The sequence below is a fragment of the Chenopodium quinoa genome, unplaced genomic scaffold, assembly GCF_001683475.1.
Source record: "Chenopodium quinoa cultivar QQ74 unplaced genomic scaffold, ASM168347v1, whole genome shotgun sequence".
In the NCBI taxonomy this organism is placed as follows: domain Eukaryota; kingdom Viridiplantae; phylum Streptophyta; class Magnoliopsida; order Caryophyllales; family Amaranthaceae; genus Chenopodium; species Chenopodium quinoa.
In genome coordinates this window covers 2,958,955-2,979,936 of record NW_018742720.1, presented here as the reverse complement: position 1 = coordinate 2,979,936, position 20,982 = coordinate 2,958,955, and the positions used below count along the sequence as shown (strand labels likewise).

The window sequence follows — 20,982 nt, the reverse complement described above, 5'->3', positions numbered from 1 at the left end:
TTACTTAAATTAATAAAATATATTTCTTTTCTCAATTTCGTGACGAAAATTGCTCTGGTAAAGTTTTGGGGGTCTTTTTTTATCATTTATGGGTTCTTAATCTTGAAATTGACTAAAAAATAATGTAAATGCCTCATTTTGCAATTTTTATGGTAAAAAACTTACGATCTTAATGCCCAATACAAGGCATTTACATTTTTTTCCAATTTGGAGCTTATTCTAGACCCGTAAAAGGCCCAAATGACTATCAAAACCTAGCCTGAACAATTTACAAAGTAAAAAAAAACACGCAAATCAATATATTTCATGACATAATACGGGGCATTGACGTTATTTTTTTTTTTGCAATTTCGAGCTTAATTTGAAGCCACAAAGAATCAAATGACTCACAAAACCTTACTCAATCAACCTTCATGGTTAAAAAATGACATGCTAATTGAGATATTTTTCAACACACAAAACGACATTTACGTTATTTTTTTCGGTTTCGAGCCTAATTTGAACTCATAAAGAGTCAAAATAATCCCAAAAACTGTACCCGATTTATTTTCATGGTTAAAAAATAACAGCACACTAATCAAGATGTGTTTCGACACACCAAATGGGGCATTTACGTTATATTTTGGTCAATTCCAAGCTTAATTTGAATCCATAAAGAATACAAATGACCCCCAAAACTTTACACGGTTAAGCAATTTTTGTCATGAAAATCAAGGGGAAAAATGTGATTTTTATTAATTTAAATAATGAGTAAAATAAACTAATCATATTATGACATGTGTCATTATTTAATCCTAATGACTAACGGAGTTAATGGTCGTTAGTCATTAATGGAGTCGGTAAATTTTTTTAAAACTCGGTGGCATTTGGTGAAATCACCACATAAAACACACATATATGATATCATGTAAAATATGTTTGAGTTAGGATTCATGTATATTTTTATTATATTAATCTTTTATATTTTTTAATGATATAATAATTACAAATATTAATGGTTAAAGTTGTGAATTAACATATGTTTCAATTAAAGTATTGCAATTATTATAAAACAAAGGAAGTACTTAAATTTTTTATTTTTTATTTTTTAAGGACAAAGGAAGTACTTAAATTTTGTATTTTTATTTTTTAAGGACGAAGGAAGTACTTAAATAGTTAAAGATATATTCCAAATTCATTAGTTTTTTATTTCATTTTTTTTATTAGGTTCTTATTACGGGCCTGTTCTGATATTTTCAGTCCAGTTTAACTCTAATAAGTTCAGTCCAGTTCAGTTCAATTCAGCTCTAATAATTTCAGCTCCTAATTTCCTTCTTTTATAAAATATTCATTTCACTTCAGTTCTGTTCAGCTCTAATAAGCTTAGCTCCTAATTTCATTTTCTTATAAAATATTCATTTCAGTTCAGCTCAGCTCAAATAAGTTTAGTTTAGTTTAGTTGAATCAATGAGAATAGGCCCTATGGAGTTTGCTAGTGGTATAATTATAAATTATAATGTATTTGTATCAATAAAACAATTATAAGTAAGCCTAACAAAAAATATGTAGAGATTAAGAATAATATTGGGTATTTTCTATCACTGCATATACATTTTGTACCTACGTCCATAGATTAATCAATTTATTTGACATTAATAATCTAATATCTGACCTTAAATTATTGAAGTCAGTTATTAAATTATTAATATCAAATATTAGATTTCTCGTGTTAGATATTAGATTATTATTGTCAAATATTGGATTATAAATGTTAGATATACTACTATACCCACCCCTTAATTAAACACACTTCAATCTTTTGCCTCGGCCTCCGCAAACTTGTACTTTGTTGCAAGTAACTCGAAGCGGAGATAGTATAAGACTAAAAAAATGTTAGCGTTAGATATGTTAAATTCACGATGAGTCCGATTACACAAAGTTTTCTCTAATTTAAAATGTGTATGTTTAAGGGACAAACTTCATAGATTATAAGGCCTTGTTTAGTTCACCTTATTTTTACTTATTTCAGAAAAAAAAAAAATCATATCAGAAAAAATAAGTTCAGATCAGATCATCGCTTTATGTGCAGTTGTTTATCGCTAATTATCTTTCATTTCGTCATGAAAAAAAAATTTATGAAAATTACATATTAATAAAATACACACTATTACGAATCTAATAAGACTCCACTTGATATAGTTTTTCATTATGGATTATCGTACACTTAAGGTCAAAGTTTGGTCAAATCAGACCAGATTAAACCAGATCAAATTAGACCAGATTAGATTACTTCAGATAAGCAAAAATAAGGTGAACCAAATAAGGCTAAGTCTAATTCATGGATTTAAGTTCCAAGTGTTGTCATATTAGGTTATCTTGTCAAATCAGTAATTCGGACTATAATATGATGATCAATTTTCAAAAAAGTAATAAAACATCATTCACAATTATGGTGTAGAAGAATCACCCCCTCTTTATAGAAATAATGCTTACACTTGACCTACAATTAAACTTGAAGATAAAACGAATTTGGCTTAAAAAATGTCACCTTTGAGTTGCAAAATCAAAAGAGCAATTAATCGTCTCAAATTCTAAGAGATCTAAATCTAATCATGAATATGATGACTTCCAATGTTAAATTTGTCTCTTCTATTGTCAAGTGAATCAATTGTTCGATTTCGAGGTGCGTGTTCAACACTTGGCCAGAAGTATGCGCAATTTTTAGTCTTTCTACTTCTACTTGTATGTTTATATAATCAAACAAATAAGACGAATAGAGGAGTATCAATTACCAATATTAATGTTAAGTTCTATTGCTTTATTTGAGTTATGTAATTCATGTACTACCTCCCATTTTTTTTTCGGTTGTAAATTAGAATATTTTATATCTCTCAAATAATACCCCAAAGTTGCAACTAAAAAAATCGGAGGTAGTATTAAACATTTAGACCTACAACGTATGAAGTTTGTCCCTTTAATTCTTAAACATACATATTTAAATTGATACTAATGCTTTAGATTGTGTGGTTAATGATTGTTGTAGTAATATGTACTATTTACATGTTATTATTGATCAAATTTTATGATACTGCCCATTTAAATTTACATATTATTATTAGTATTGTTTTTATTATTATTATTATTATTATTATTATTATTATAATAATAATAATAATTATTATTATTATTATTATTATTATTATTATTATTATTTTGACATAAAGCATGTTTTGTTTAATTTGTATAGGATATGGAATCTGAGGAAGGCGGTGACGGTGTGAATTATAGTGGGAATTTTGTCACCGATACGTTTTTTCCTACATTTGACGATGCAGTTACATGGGCTGATGGTGTTTCCATAAAATTGGGATTTATATTGGTGAAAATCGTCTTATAACAAAACCAGAGATGGTCGGCCGTATCGGTATTTGCGATGTGATCGGTCACGAAGGAGCAAGCCAAGAGATTTGGAGAACGCGATACGGAAGGACAACAAAACCAAAGCTAATGGTTGTCCATTCTACATCAAGATATATTATGATGTGAGCACCGAAAGTTGGAAGATCATTGCGAAAAATGATCACACCGGGACACATAACCACCCAATGATTGTGTACCCAGAGGGTCACCGTAAAGTGAGCGGATTGAGTCCGGGTGCAAAACAGGTTGTGCGGGACATGACAAAGTCCAAGGTTGCTCCCCGTAACATCATGTCCACTATTGACGAGCAATTTCCTGATGATCATCCAAACATCCGACACATTTACAATTGCCGAAATGACTTCAGGATGGAGATGTCCGAAGGAAGAGGAGTTGTTCAGAAATTTCTTCATCTGGCGAGAGAGAGTAAATACATTTACTGGGTCACGAACGATGATCACAACATTTTGCAACATGCATTTATGGTGCACCCGATCATGGTCAACATACTCCGCACATACCCACATGTCATAGGTATGGATTCTACTTACAAGACCAATCAATATAACATGCCTTTCTTTTAGGTAGTAGGCGTGACACCGACAAACCAGAATTTTCTAGTTGGATATGTTTTCATGCGCGACGAGTGCACGGCTAGCTATCGGTGGGTGTTGCAGAGATTAAGAGAGTTGATTGGGTTTGATATAGAGCCATCTGTATTTATTTCAGACCGTGATCTTGGGCTTTGTGCGGCTTTGAGAGAAGTCTTTCCAGGGACGTCACATTTACTCTGTCTATGGCACATCAACAGAGATGTGGAGGCTAAGGTGACGAAGATGTTTGGAAACAAGACGGTTGGTGTCAGTTTTAGAGCTGGGAGATGGTTCAAAATCGTGAATGCAACAACACAGGCGGAGTATGATCGTGCTCTAACTTCCATGCAAGTGAGGTGGGGAAAATATCCGGAAGTGATTCAGTATGTTCAGAGAACATGACTTTGTCATAAGGAGAAATTTGTGAAATTTTGGACGAACCAGATTCTTCATTTTGGTAACACCACCAACTGCAGAGTTGAGAGCCAACATTCAACAGTGAAAACTTGGTTTGAATCATCCACAGGTTAGTTGTATTATTTTATTAGTTGTTCTCGTTGTTACGTAATTGTAATTGTATTTGAATTTACTAATTAGAATCATTGGCAGGTGCTTTGGATACCGTATGGGCCCGAGTCCATTGTCATATCGGTAACCGCATCATACAAATTCGTAATGAGTTGGAGGCATCAAGGTCTAAAATTGGTCAGATGTACAGACAGTTGCCACTGTCACGTATAAATGGCAAAGTGTCTCAACATTGCTTGAAAGTTCTAGATAAGGAGACGAAAAGGATGCGGGATTTGAGTTACCAGGTCCATGAACGGTGCGGATGTGCTATGCGTGTGACCCATGGTCTTCCATGTGCTTGCCAGATACATGATTCGATAGTTACACAGACATGATTGTATAGCAGCCAAATTCATTCTTTCTGGAAGATACTGGTTATTGGTGATGGTATTACATTCCTGAAGTAGTAAATGATTCGACCGAGGAGGCTGCACATTTTCGGTCCCTTATCGACGAAGTCATGGAAAGTGACCCGGCCGTACGTCGAAATGTAACGCGAATCATTGAAGAGGAGCTACATCCAGATCATTCACACCTTGAAGAACCACATATCAACCTTAACACTCGTGGTCGACCGAAGAGAAATAACACTAGGCGTGATCGTAGCTATTTCGAGCATGTGAATCGTCAACACACTCAACGCGGTGGTGACCCAGAACCAGGTAATACTAAAATTCTATATTTAATATAAAAATATGTAAACTTAATACTTGTAGCTTTACTAATAATTTATCTTTTAATTTTGTGTTGTAGATCCAAGTGACATTAGTCAATGCAGGTATTTGAACTTGCTTCCAGCCCCAATGTTGCCGTACATTACGTTTTGGAAGGATGTCATCGGTGATGGGAACTGTGGCTTTCGTTGTGTCGCCGACTTCTTCTTTGGCGAAAAAAATCAGTGGTTTGACGCTCGGGAAACAATAGCGAACGAGATCGTTGGTCTTCCTGCTTTGTACGAACGGATTTACGGGCTTGGCGACTTTGGATGAACGTGGAGCGTATTCGATGGGATGGTGGGGCTGTCGGGGAGCGACATTGGATGGTTACAATTCAAGATTTATTTCCTAATGCTACGTGGTTCAAAGCAAGGGTGATTTGTCTCGGAGTAGGCCTAGTACCAACTTGCTACTACCCATGCATCATAGTCTTACCGCTTAGGGCACGCAACGGGGTTCGGTCACCGACTCGAGAGTTTGTGATTGCTACAGTTGGTGGATCACATCTTATCAGTCAACACCCCACTACCCTGCCAAATGGTCTTTGTTCCGCAAACCTCAGACAGATCATCTGGAGTCATATCCATGGTGACCGAGCACGCGTCCCGTAACACATCCGTGCTAGGAGTAGTGGTCACCATATTGCCTGCAACCCGTAACCCAAGTATGTTGCACACGTCGTGCAGCAAGATCGTAATCTCCCCAAATGGCATGTGGAAGGTGTTCGTATCTGGCTGCCACCTCTCAATAAAAGCAGAAATCAACGGCCAATCAAGTCTCTTAAACATCAGGCAAGTGAGACAACCAACTAGCATCAATCACCGCAAGGTCCTCCACAGATTGACGACCTCGCCAAGTGAACAAGTCAGAACATAACTTTTTCCTACTCAAACAGCGCAAAACACTACGCTCCTGCTCCATCCAGATATACCGTGCCACTTGACCGCCAAAACTAGGGATAACTGACCCATCCTCAGGCCCACCCGGCATCGGTTCCTGCACTAACCATGCCTCTGTAGAGCTGGAAGTAGGCTGACTCGATCCACTACCAACAAATCTCCCAGACTGACCCCTATATACCATATGGAAATCCTGAGGGTCCTGTTCTTCATCCCGGTCACCAGCATGACTAGTCGAACATTCTTCTTCCTCATCAGATATGGGTGCTCCACTTGCAGAGTACAAGGGCCGACTACTACCAGACTGTTGGTCTCTCGACCAACCACTAGTAGACCCATATTGCTGCTGCTCGGGCTGAAGCGGTGAAGATCGAGATGTCTGTCTCCTAACAGACGCATTCAGACGTCGTGATATTGCATGTCGAGCACCAGAACCCTCGACCTACATAAAATAAAATAAAAATCCGATTTTAGTAATAATAATAATAATAACAATAATAATAATAATAATAATAATAATAATAATAATAATAATAATAATAATACTATTATAACAACAACAACAATAACCATAATAACAATAATAACAATAACAACAACAACAACAACAACAACAACAACAACAAATACAAATTAACAACAACAAATAAACTTAACAACAACAATAACTAACAACAACAACAACAACAACAAATACAAATTAACAACAAAAACAATAACCATAATAACAATAATAATAACACTAATATCAACAACTATAATACTAATCATAATTAAAAATATTAATAATAGTACTACTAATAACAATAATAATAATATTAAAATAAAAACAACAACAACAAAAAAAAAATTAAACAACAACAATAACCATAAAAACCCTAATATCAAATTAGTTTAATAATAATACTAATCATATTTTTAAAAATAATAACACTAATTATAATAATAATAATAATAATAATAATAATAATAATAATAATAATAACAATAATAATAATAATAATAATAATAATATCAACAATAATAATAACTATAATAATAATACTAACCATAACACTTCAAAATAACAACAAAAATAACAAAATCCAAAAAAAAAACAAATTAACAACAACAACAATAACCTTAACATTAATAATAAAAACCTAATATCAACAAAATAATAAAAATTATCATATTTTTAAAAATAATTACATTACAAAATATACTAACCATAATAACAACAACAACAATAATAATAACAATAATCACCATAACACTTCTAAATAACAAAAAAAAAAACAAAATCCGAAAAAAAAAATTTAAATTAACAATTTTATTAACGGGCAAAAAAAAAAAAAAAAAAAAGGAACTTCCGCCCAAAAAATCCGGAAGTTCCATGGAGGATCCGCCTGGAATTTCCGGATCCTCCATGGAACATCCGGATTTTCTGGGCGGATGTCACTTCCGCCCAAAAATTCCGGATGTTCCATGGAGGATCCGGAATTTCCAGGCGGATCCTCCATGGAACTTCCGGAATTTTTGGGCGGAAGTTCCTGGGATCCGAAATTAAAAAAAAAAAATTACCTCTTCGCCGCCGCCGCCTCCGCCGCTGCCACCAGCGCCGCCGAAGCTCCTCCCTCCGAATCTCAGCCTAATCCGCCTCGAATCACCCTTTTTTTTTGTGTTTATGATGATTTTTGTTTTTTTTAAAAATGAAGAAAATTTTTTGATTTTTTTTTAAATAGAGTGTTTTAGAGAGTTAGAGAGTAAGAGAGTTGGAGAGTAAGAGATTTAGAGAGAGAAGTAAGAAAGTGAGAAATGTTGATCGGGAAGGAAAAAACCGTATTTATATATTAGGGGTAAAATTGGAATTTCAAGACAAAAAGGGAGCGTTACCCGGTAAAATGGAAGCAACAAATAACAACACCCTATATATATATTACAATTATGAAAAGAAGACAACAATTATTTATTACAATTATGAATATTTTTTCTTCTTAACCTCTTACAAAGTTGGATAGTATACAAATATTCATATATGTCATATAGTTTTAAATTAAATTTTTTACAATCTGGGATAACATGTACTATTAAATTTTGTAGAGTAATTAGGGCCTGTTCTTATTGACTGAACTGAATTGAACTGAATATTTTATAAGAGAAGGAAATTAGGAGGTGAACTGACCTGAACTGAACTGAACTAAACTGTACTGAATTTCAATGTAAGAGAACAGTACAGGCCCTTATCTGTACAAAAATAATAAAAAATTATAGAGTAATTAAAATTTTAACAAAACTCAAGATTATTGTAACATGTAGTCATATACCCACTTCCAGCATAATAATTGACACAACATGGGATAGAATAAAGGAAAATGTTATGCATAGCCCTAAAAGCTATGTATAAGAAGCTAATAAAAGTGTAAATAATTAGTGAAATCTCTTTATTAATTTACACTAATTTACGCGTGTTTTTGTCCTGCATTCCTAAACTAATACCAAATAAGGAAAGACATATAATGCTTATGTGTAGCTATGTGTATCCCTACGGGATACATGTAGCATTATTAGTATTAATTTTTTGATCTTGCTAATAAACACCTCCAGGACGTTAGATAACCCTTTAAAATATTTTCTAATACTCCCTCCGTCCCCGAATGATGGTCACTATTTCCATTTTGGTACACCCAAAATGTTAGTCACATTTCACAATTTTAGGTACCATACAATAGCACAAAATGACCTATATACCCTCATTTTTTTTGGCTGTATTATCTGTGCTTCCCAAAATACCCTCATATTTGCCTTTATACTTGTGCTTTAATTGAATGAGTTGTCTCCCTTTTTAATGACAATCAGTTTCTCTCTCTTCCTTTTGTTTTGCACATGATTGAGTTTTAGTTCCCATGTACTTTATTTATTTCACCTTAATTACCGTGATTTTCACCCAAAAGTGACTATCATTCGGGGACGGAGGGAGTATTGTATTTAGGCCTTGTTTAGTTCACCTTAGTTTTACTTATTTCAGAAAAAATAAGTTCAGATCAGAAAAAATTAAGTTCAAATCATCGTTTAATGTGCAGTTTGTTATCGCTAAATATCTTTAATTTCGTAATGAAAAAAATTCTAAATATCACATATTAATAAAATACACATTATTACGAATCTAACAAGACCCCACTTGATATATTTTTCTGTATAGATTATCATATATGTAAGGTCAAAGTTTGGTCAAATCTGACATTTAGACCAGACCAGAACAGACCAGATCAGATAATTCAGATAAACAAATATAAGGCGGACTAAATAGAGCCTGGGTAAGTTTATCCCTAGTCTTAACATGAGTCTTTAGACAAGTTTTGAGCAAGATTCTAGCAATAATCTCTATCAAGACTACATATAGTCTTGAGATGAGTTTTGGATTCTAAAACCCATCTTGAGACTATACAAATGGACAAAAATAATTATGTTGTCCAATAGTGAGTTGCCAACTCACCATATTAAAATAATTAATAAATAAATAAATAAATTAATGTTATAAATATTAACTGGATAAGTAAATCTGGAGTGGGTTTTGGAATAATGTGTGAAATTGGAGAAAGTCTTGCATGAGTCTGAATAATAAAAAAGTAATTAAAAGTTAGTGAAAATCTGATGTGGCAGAGTCTGAAATATAAGTTTCAGTATTGGGGATAAACTTACCTTATTTGAAAATGCATGCTAAAATCACACGTCAATCAATATAATTAATATTTATTTGAAGTTAATATCTTTACTTTTAATTATCTTATGGGCATACATTAGATTTTGCCATATTTTATTGGTAAAAGATGAAAATGGTATTATCAATGTTTAGGTTTGGATGTGTTTTGGGAGCCATCAATGATCCAAGTTTATTGGCGGTGTTGGAAGCCAATGTGAAAACCAAAGTTGACACTGTTGTACACAAACTTAAAATAGAAGATTTTGTCCATTATTCGAGGAAATCTATGTGGGAGCTTTTTAATGAAGATCTTTGGATATTTGTAGCCACCCCTGCCTCCATTTCTCTATACCTTGTACGATCATTAAATCTCCTTTGCGTGCTACTAGTACTGGTAGTAGGAGTAGCTCAATACCTAGGGTTCTAGGATGTGGGTGTAAATAACGTTTTGTAGTAATTGTAAAATTTTGATCGGTACAAATATTAATGTACAACTTTGATCATTAATATATGTAATTATATAGTATTATTAAGAACTACTCCGTATGAAACACTGATACTTACCTCCGTTTTTTAGTTGACATGTTTTTTTTTGGTAAGTTTTTTACTTTATCATTTTCTCTCACTCACTATCCACTCCTTAGCATGTGTGTCTAAATTGAACGTATTAACTAAATAGATTTAGTAAAAGTATACTATTAATAAATATAAAAAACTAATATAATGAAAATATGAATATTGACAAGTCAAAGTGTTACAATTATTGCGAAACGGGGGTATTCATTTCGTGTCATAATATTATGCACCATTTTGATTTTATGCACTACAAAGTATCTATTGTAGACCACAAGCCCACAACTATTTTTCACTTATAAATTATTTAATGGATATTGGTCAGGCCGACACGAAAGCCGGTTAGGTATGACATAAAAATGGTCGACTTGACATGTGCTCATCACAAACTCTCATATGACATGAGAAGTACATCAGTGAACCATCAATCGTACATGTACATCAATTTTAAGATTTGGCACAAATTCAACATCAGCAATCGAGCACAATCTTTATATGTGGACAAAGGGTATATCTATAATCTTTTGGGAGACTATATACTCAATGCTTAATAGTTGATAAACCATGATTATACTACAAAGTTTACCCTTAAGATGTTGGTTTTACATTGAAGCTGCTCCAATAAAACTGTCATTTCCTTTGTGGCATGTGTAACACTGCTACCATGGCTCCATACCATGTGGAACTACAACTCTACAAGTATTGATGTCAATAAGATAAGAAGATAACTCAAGCAACTCAAAAGTCAAAAGTCAGAGTTTGAGTCAGAGTTGACCTTCTAGTGTTGTCACTATAATCTCTTTAAAGAGCTCCAAAAGGCACATTAATTATTTTTTACTCTTAAATTCACAGCAAAAAGCATTATCCATTTCAAAATAAATTTCATGTTTTGATTTTCAAGCTTATTAATACATTAATTTAGTCATTAATAATTTAATTATTTCTTTTTTTTAATGAAAGCAATATAATAATTTAATTATATGTGGGCAATGATATCACATTTGTTATTTATAGAATATTAATAAAGGAAATAAAAGGTCAAAATTACAGTAATTAATGGTGTAAAAGTCAATTAATAACTTTGTTTTTTTTTTGTTTTTCTTTCCCTTTCTTTTGTTTGTTTAATTAGAGTTTTGTTACTCCGGAAACTTTAAATTGGATGGAGTTGACTTATTCAACATGGTATAAGGCTAACTCAAAAGGACTCGAAATATTAGTAAGGTACTACTTTTCAGATTATTTTCAGTTCAATTCAGTTCTTGATTTTCTTCTCTCATAAACATTCAGTTCAGTTCAGTTCAACTCTGTCATTCAGAACAGACCCTAAGTTGAGCAAAACTTGACAAGATAGACTCATAACCACTCTCACTACGATAGATCAATAGTAAAGATTTGCACAAATACTTAGAAACTACATTGAATTCATAGCACATACTCACTCCCTCGGTTTTTTTTCACAATGTTCTAAAGTACGTTTTTGTACTACGTTTACTCATTCAGTACGTTGTATGTCCCTAGACTTCAGTCAAAATGACAGTGTCTCTTCATAAGAGATCAAATGTGAAAAGCTCATCGCAATGAGAAATGATTTTCCAAAATTTGCAAAATTTCATGACAATGGTATGTTAAAATTATGATACGTGAACCTACAACTTCCCTAAAAACTTGCAAATATGAAAGAACAATGTGACATTTTAGGTATGTAGTTTTTACACTAATTACTCCGTAACTCACAAAGTCATAACAATTGTTCTCCAGATCATAATCATTTGATGCTTCCTTTCTTGATTGAAGATGTGCATGGACCACCAGAAGTCATAAACGGTATTCCTTTGTATGTGGCAATTCCATTTTCGTCGGTGTATAGATGCTGCATCAATTCAAAAGAAATTAGGAAATTACAATCTGCTTATAGTAAGTAGTTACACATACGTACTATTTAAGAATGTCTGAAAAAAGTTGTCATCTAACCTAATATAGATAGGGCATGTGACTATTCTAGGACGTCTGAGAAAAGTTGCCTTCTAACCAAATTTAAGTAGGGTATGTGACTGCTATAAGCCTATAACAGTAAGAGAAGGGATATAACCCATGCGATATCCTTGATTATCCACGATTGTGACAATGTGAAAACTAATTCAAAACAGAGTGTATATAACACAATAAATAGCAGTATCCCATTTATTGCATGTGATTTGGGAAAACAGCAGTAGAGCAATTAAATTAGGAGTGGCAAAACCAGCAGAACCGATAAAATTTATGACCCATCTTACCTAGATCATATGCAAATATTATCCTACTGCTACCACTCAACATAACTGAAAGCAATTCAAGTTTCTTGAAATTATGACTCAGAACATACAAATGGAGTGAAATTGGGAAAAGTAGAGGAAACTAGATGAAAAAAATTACTGAGATCAAGCCAGGACGATAAAATTTGTCTGCAGCTCACCACCCTACCATATTTCTACTTCAAAACTAAGACCGTCCCAAACTAAAAAGCCACTTATTTTCTTATGATTAACTTTGTATTTCCCCACATTACTCGTAATGATACATATAATTAGCAATTAGCTATGGTTTTCTAATATAGTTCTTGGACAGTTTAAGGGACAGAAGGAATACATGTTGGGACTTCATAGTAGCAATTAGCTTGCTTATCAACAGCCAGACAAAATGGCCGAATACTACATTAAGCAAATATATACTTTTTTCATGACCCACAAACCATACACAAGATTAATAAAAGTTTAAATACCGGTGTAATCTTGTCCAGTTGTTTCTTCTTAGGGTTGAGAACATCTTCTGGCTTTCCTTCATGCCTGTAAAACCAATGGTTCTATTAGTACATAAATAACATATGAAGGATATTATGTTAACAATTAAGGTACCCTGTATTCCTGTGTGCCTGAGTTCTCCTCTACAAAGAAAAAGCCCTCCCTCTAGCTACAATACTGTTTCAAATTGTCCAGTATGTATTTTTAAATCAAAATAGATAATTTTTGGATTTACACACATAACCCTACTTAGATAGAACTGGTGGAGAGAGGATGGGAAGGAGACAATTATTACAAAAGGTATGCGAGAGAGGAGTTAAGATTTCAGGACAAAGATATGTTTTTCTTCAACGATAAATGTTTGTGTTCTGGGTAAGAAAGTGAAACATGACATTCAGACAAAGCGGCATGCTTACCCTGAAAAGGAAACACGCTCCCCAACTACAGCTCCTTCTGGAGGAAGCAAAGGCTCAACAACACTATGATCTTCACTTGATGCACAAAGAACCTGGCAATAGATAGAAGTTATAATGACCATTAATAGACTAGAAGTCACAGACATAGAAAGACCACTTGCCTCATCATACATCATGTAACTTTTCAACCGGACCTAAATTCTAATTCAATCCCACAAATGAAAACATGATTTAATTACAGTTTTGTTTTTTCCGCTCTAGCATTCTTTGATTTTTTAATTTTTTTTTTTTAATGTGAGTTGAACTTTGATAGCCCATAAATCTGATCTTTCTTTTTCTTGTCGGAACTTATCTATCTTTTTCCCCATATATCTAAATCACACATTCAGCTTTAGGTTGAAATCCTAGAGTAGATAACCTAGTGTCAGTTGTCTTGTACACATGCCAGTTTTTCTGTTTCAAATCTAGCCATCACAGTGCAGTCTGACTCTTAAATAACCAGACAAACAGTACACTTTATTAAAAGTTGGCAGCTAAAACAAGCAAGAAGTTTATTTTGTCAATTTTCTTTTCGCTTTCAGTAACCAAATCAAAATAAAGGAGGAGGCAGTTGAGCCTAGATAGAACTGGAAACAAGAGGCAACCGGGTTGTGGTGGCAAAATTCAGATTGGCAACAGGATCATTTGTTTCAGGTTGTGTCGTATTCAGATCTTTGGTATATTTCCTCATCATGGATAAAAATCAATTATCATCATTTCAATTTTCAGTTCAGGTAAAAAATCAGGTCATCCAGTTTCAGGTATAGTTTGGGTCAGTTTCGTGACTCTCGTCATACAACTGAGCACTGGATAGAGATGGTCAGTGCCAGCTGCAAGACATGGCACTCATATTCTGATTTTTATAATCATTTTTTATCATTTCACTATAACAGCAAAAAAACAGGGAAGGGTAAAGCTGAACGTTAAAATTGTCTCTCGTACATAGAAAACATCATGACCTAGTTAAAACATAGCCATTGAAATTCTACAACAATAAAACTAATGACCTATGAGAAAAGATAATGAATAAAATGAAGGATAAAAAAGCTTACTAATCCTTCAGATACAACGTCTCTTAATTTTCCAGGTTTTACATTAGTAATTAATGCCACACGCCGATTCTGCGCATGCAAAAGATCGTCGATGTTAACTTCCAGCAAAAGATATGTATACATATGACCAAAGAGATTGGGCAAAATATTATACACCAATGACATACCACTAAATCATCTGGACTGCAAAACTTTGCCAGACCACTGACTACCTGCCGCACTTTGGACTCTCCAACATCAATCTCCTCAACCAGTAAACTAAATACCAAAAGAAACAAATTATATCAGAGAAATCTCTGAAAATAAACAGCAAGAATTGAAGTTTTACAGGCCAAAGTCAAGGGTAAATTAGAAAATAGTTGAGAGATCTACGCAGAATCTTTTACAGCACCTGTCAGCTGAAGGATGTTTCCATGCTTTGCGAATAAGACCTACTTGTATATTGAGCAAACTGACTGGAACTTCATCTTTAGGGGCTGCCTCTGCTTCTGGTTTTTTCTGCTCCACAGTCGCTTTATCACCCTTAGCTTTTTTCTTCAAGAAAAGGAGCATAGCAATGACATGATTGTTAGTTGGAAACATTAATAAAGCAAAAAAAGGAGGGGATAATACCCATAAAGATCCTAGAGTCCTTTAGGGACATTAATATTAAGTTGTGTGATGCCAAAGCACATATATAAATACAAAGCCTCTCAGACAATGGGAATCTTAGATTTTATACTTCAATATTCAGGCAACCTTCAAATAGCTCCAATAATACGAAAGTAAAACCTCATAAGCATCACTCTCAAGGCTTTCAGTTTAAATCATGGTCAATTCTGTGCCAACCTTTGTGTTCCAACCTGCACAAAGGTTGGCACAAAGATGCAGATACCCCTAGTGAAGACTAGCAAATATAGTAAGTTGTATATCTGAAGAATTCCTTTTGTTCAACTACAAGTAACAGTCACTGTCAGCTTAGACGTTTCACTGACTACTAACATAGTACAATTCAGCACAACCCAAAACTGAGATATAATGAACCCAGTGTAGCAATAATCCCTGTCAACTCTTGCTCCTCCCATAACTGTTCCTGGTACAAAGAGATACCAGCATACCGGGTTCCATTTGAGTAGATTTGACACTTGACACTGTATGACCAGTTAACCACCCATAATTTATTCAACTAGGTATAGAAGATATAGATGCTGCTCGGCTGTAAAAGAGCCATACAATCATTTACAAAACCTCTTTCCCACTCACAGATCCCCTTGCTTATTCTTCCTAATGCATAAACAGCAAGCTGGTGGATGTACTTTAATATTGTACATAAAAAAGGACCTAAACATTTTATTCACTTTCCTCACCATAAAAAACCATCAACTCATTTACCGCATCATCAATATATTGCAACTTTTCTTTGTAGCTGAACATAGTCATGAATTATGCAAAAAACCAAACAAGACAAGTAGAGAAAACACAAAAGACGCAAAGAATAATCAAGCCAGAACTAATCCATGGCTAACCCAGCCTAGTCTGGCTGATCTGGTCCACTAACCACCGAAATTGGATACCTAAGGAGAAACAACTAATAAGCTTGTGTAGCTACACTATTACTTCAAAGAAATGAAAACCAAAAATCAGCAAGAAGGTCATGCTAGTAAGTTGCTTGTCTTCTGCTGCTTTATGGTGGGTCTTTTATAAGTTAAAACCTGTAAACATATAGCTTCCCTTACTTCTATTTAAGTACTAGTATATTTCTTTGGCTACTTTTGTTTCACATAACCACATATAATCCAATCGTCTATAAATATTTTTTTTATAGCCTTTTATGAAATATAACAATGGCAATCACTAACAAAAGGATTCAAACTTTGGAAATGACACACCAAAAGTTTGTGGACTTCTAACCCTAACATGAGAGAATTTTTTTTAAATTTAATAATAAAAAACCAATGACTGCATGCACCAATTGCACAAATTACTATTCAACTGGCAAATATTGACGTAGCACAGCACAAACTGACACAAATAACCTAATACATTGATGCCTTGTAGTTTCTGGGTTTCTATATTGTCAATATGTGAAAGAATTTGTGTCAATTGATGTCTTTGCACATTCACTTCTCCAAGCAAAAACTAAAATGTCAATCTAGTAGTAGTATCATTGACAATTCTTGGACGATAGATAAGTGCATAAGTCCCTCTTTCAAAATAATTCGTTCTAATTTGAGATCAAATTGCATACTGGCCCCATGTTTTATGTTCTCTCAGAGACTTATTGACATTGTTTTAACAAAAGAAGCATTTCAGATATAAATTTAATTCACGCTGATATGAAATAATAGCCATTAATTTATGCATGCAAAGAAGTAAAGAACCAAGACAAATTTAATTATAAAGGGGAAAAAAGACCTGAGTAGAATCTTTCTTTGATCCCTTGTTTGCTTCAGAAGCATCAACAGTGTTTCTCCCTTTAAGAGTAACCTTTTTTAAATTCACATCAGATTTTGTGTCTTTGGCAGCATCTTTTTCACTTGAGTTGACTTCCGCCAAAGGCACATTCTTAGATGCCTGCATAATTATTTAAACAGTATATATCAGGATCTAAACTTCTTCCATAATGTCTAACAAATATTATACAACACTACGCTTTTCGGCTAAAGAAATTGCTTTAGCAAACATGGATTTAACATTTAACAACAAGAGCTTCATAGCCCTCTAATTTACAGTTTACAAAGTAGCCAATACTTCCATAGGCACAAAGCAGCACTGATATGACATCATGAATTAAAACAGTTATTGCAGAATTCACTGATAAGAAAACAAAGTTGACAAACCCTAATGACAAGAAATTATGTACAATTTAGCATATGAAGCAATCAAACTCGGTCAACGGTATCAGCCATTAAAGAGCAAGGATTTGGTCAGCGTGAAATGGAAGTAGTACTTCATGATCCATACTTTTTTTTTGCATCAAGCAGCCCCAGATGTAATATACTCAGCTAACCATGAATTTCCTTAATGTTAGCCTATGATACAAAAAAAATACATGGAATGTTTTAAAATTATAAGACCACAGACTAAGGGCTACATATTATTCCCCATTTAATACAACACATGCACACATATGCTTACGCACAAAGAAACATACAAAGACATTCACACAAATACTTAATAAGAGGAGTCTAAAAAAAGGTATTGGACAATCAGTTACATCTTCAGAAGTCAAACATTCATCTTAAAAAAGATGTGAATGTAAAGCGAGAGTTATCTAGAAATTCTTAAATCTATGTAATTAACCATTAACATTGTTAACATCTATATTGGTGTAGATATCGATAATGACCTTTAGTGTCTCTATAGATTTAAACATTATATAATTTCAATTTCCATATTATTTGATTGATGCAATTTCTGAACATGATTTTAAATCAGAATCTTTATATGTTGAGAAACACCCATGTCATTCCATATGAACATATCGTGATAGCAATTTATTAACTTTGACAAATTCAATTTTTAACTATCTCAAATTCAACGTCAACTTCTCCAGTCTTAAATTATAATATAAGCTGATGTTGATAGGATATAAAATTAATATGGCCATAATTTTAGGGACTCAAACCAGTAACCAATATCAATGTTTCTGACTCGCATAAAGCCAAACAAGGAAAAAGAAGTAGATTCAAAACACAAGAGACTGCACTTACTGGAGGTCGAAATATGAGCTTCTCTATAGATATATTCTCAAGTATATCTCCGAAATCCTCCTTGTTCTGTGAACATGGAAAGGCAGAAAATTTGACAAGTGTTAGTAATAACATAAGCTGAGCAATCAGAACAAAATTTCTAAGGTAAGATCACATACATTAATGCTACAATAAGCTAAAAAAAACTGATTACTTTCATATTGCTGCTACAGAATGCATCTCACGGAGCCAAACAAAAAAGCCTAGGTCATTCTTCGACAAGTTTATGAACTTATTATGTGTTAATACCTGAAAAAAATCCATCCATCTTAAGACATTTGGGAACTTCTGCCTGTCTGATTTTGACATGTTAACCTGGAAAAAAGATACAAAACACAAACAGGTTTTACGTCAAGCTATTGCAGAGATAATCATTCGGGCTGCAAAACATTTTTATAGTACTATCTTCTATCAGTACAAAACTCAAAACATAGGTTGCAAAAGGAAGAATAGAAAGGGCTAATGGGCAGAATTTATGTAAGTGGTAGAAACACCTTCCTTCAAAGGACTTTAAAACCCTAGTCCATGACCATCAGAATAACAAGTAAAACATCATCCCTCCTCATATTGAAATCATTCGTGATAGGTTAAGGAAATAACACACAACTATATGTTTGGAGACTAGGGAAACTTTCAGAAGCAAGACGAAAACCAGAGAGGAAGACAGGAAGATCAAGAGACTAACAAGCGAAGAAGAGTACAGCAAGCATATGCACTTCATTAGTCATACAACCTCCTATTCTAAAATCAAAGTGGAAAGTTTAACTATCATTGTAATAGAGCAGCGTCCAGCCAATTTGGGATGATAACCACTAGAAACATCAATTATAGATGCATAACAACTATCATGACTACAGTGGAGCTCCAACATTTAGATACAGGTAATATTTATTATCCACGACATCAATACAAATGAAAAGGCATTGAGTTGCCAGTCCAAAACTACGACATGTCAATGAATACATGCTTTTCTAAAACATACGTACCACACAGGGATGGATCACTGAATACACAATCACGTCAGCTTCAGATAATTTCAAGCCATTGCCTAACAAAACAGACTTCAGAAGCAGCTCATCATTCAGGCCATTGATGGCCCCAATGCAAGCAGCAGAATCCACAGGAAAATTCTCAGCAAATTCTATCCATTTCATTCCCTGCGAAATGTATTTAGGTCATTAATCATCCAAAATGTTATGAAACAAGATAGATCGCTGAAAGATTTACACAGCTCCAAAGAAAGTTGAAGGCAGCACTCACAGAAGGCAATATGATTAAGATGCAATCATATTAAACAAGAAACATATATATGCACTCCATCACCAGAGTATTATTAGCTTGTCACTAAGACATATGGAAAAGCTTGAATGTCAACATTATTAACGACATGATTGGACTAGCCCTCTAGCCCCTCGTTCTAACAAGCATTATCAAGAAGGCACGCGTTATCTTGCTAAAACTTTGAGCAAAGGACTAATTTGAGTACTGACCCACATATACATAGTTTGTTCCAACAACAAGAGAAACAGCGTACTACTAATTTACAACTGCAATATCACAATCATTGAGGAATTCCTCCCTCCCAACACTGCTTTTCATACAGAATCAAGAACAATCAACTTAAACTCGCCTAAAATTAAGGTATAAGGATCATCATACCACTAGTCTAGAACCCCCAGAAACAGATAATTTTTCATCAAATGAGATATCACCCAGTAAAGTACTTAATATACAGCTATAATTTGCACATTATACAGCCATGATCATACAAATTAAAACAAACTTGTAATTTTTTTTTATACCTCATCATTGTTCAGAAGTGAAGACCCATTTGGTGATGACTTCAAAATATTAGTGCACAAGCTCTTAACATCACATTTCTCAAGATCCCCAGAAAAATCTTTCTGCATTACAAACAAAAAAACCATCAATTAAACCACAAAATCAAAATCCCAGATCATAAAAACTCACAATTCTTCAGAAATTGAAAGTAACAAACTGAAATAAATTGATTATAATAAAATGGGAAATCTTACAGGATTTAAAGAAAGGCGTTTACAGAGGGTTGAAACTAAGATTTGCTTTCTGGGTTCAGCCATTTTTGCCTGAATTTTCCCTCTCTTCAATTGAAAACTAGTGATTTTTGTAGGGTTTATCATCTACCATTGCCAAAGTTTTAATTTTGCAAGTTTTGGGAGCTTGCTTGAGATTTCGTTGGGCTAGAATACCCAAGACCCGACCCGTTTATAAACCCATTTAGAACTTAGAAGTATTCGAATTATGGACTTGGGCCATAAAAGTGGGTTGAGCCAAGCCTAACATTATGGACTTGGCATGAAAGTCATGAAACTACATGTTCTAAATTCTAATGGACTTCAACCTTTTTTACTACTCTCAATAGTGTTCCATTATTATAGAACAATCATGCTTGCAAAATTCATGGGAAAACATGGAGTATTAGACAGTTGTGCATTTGATTCTTACAAGAATAAAACTTGAAACTTAAAATGCAAGACGAGGTTTACTAATGGTTGT

General features: G+C 33.7%; 1 protein-coding gene across 1 annotated transcript; it reads right to left on the bottom strand.

Annotated features, from left to right (window-relative positions):
* Nucleotides 1–11,952: 11,952 nt before the first annotated feature.
* On the bottom strand, nt 11,953–20,646 carry LOC110723204 (aminoacyl tRNA synthase complex-interacting multifunctional protein 1-like). Its single transcript, XM_021902545.1, has 12 exons — nt 20,484–20,646; nt 20,250–20,351; nt 19,434–19,604; nt 18,697–18,762; nt 18,409–18,474; nt 17,111–17,269; nt 15,108–15,250; nt 14,884–14,974; nt 14,717–14,785; nt 13,626–13,717; nt 13,191–13,254; nt 11,953–12,302 (listed from the first exon to the last, which is right to left on the bottom strand). The coding sequence occupies exons 1-12, from the start codon at nt 20,604–20,606 to the stop codon at nt 12,198–12,200; spliced, it is 1,251 nt and encodes a 416-aa protein (XP_021758237.1). The 5' UTR covers nt 20,607–20,646; the 3' UTR covers nt 11,953–12,197.
* Between the last annotated feature and the right edge of the window lie 336 nt (nt 20,647–20,982).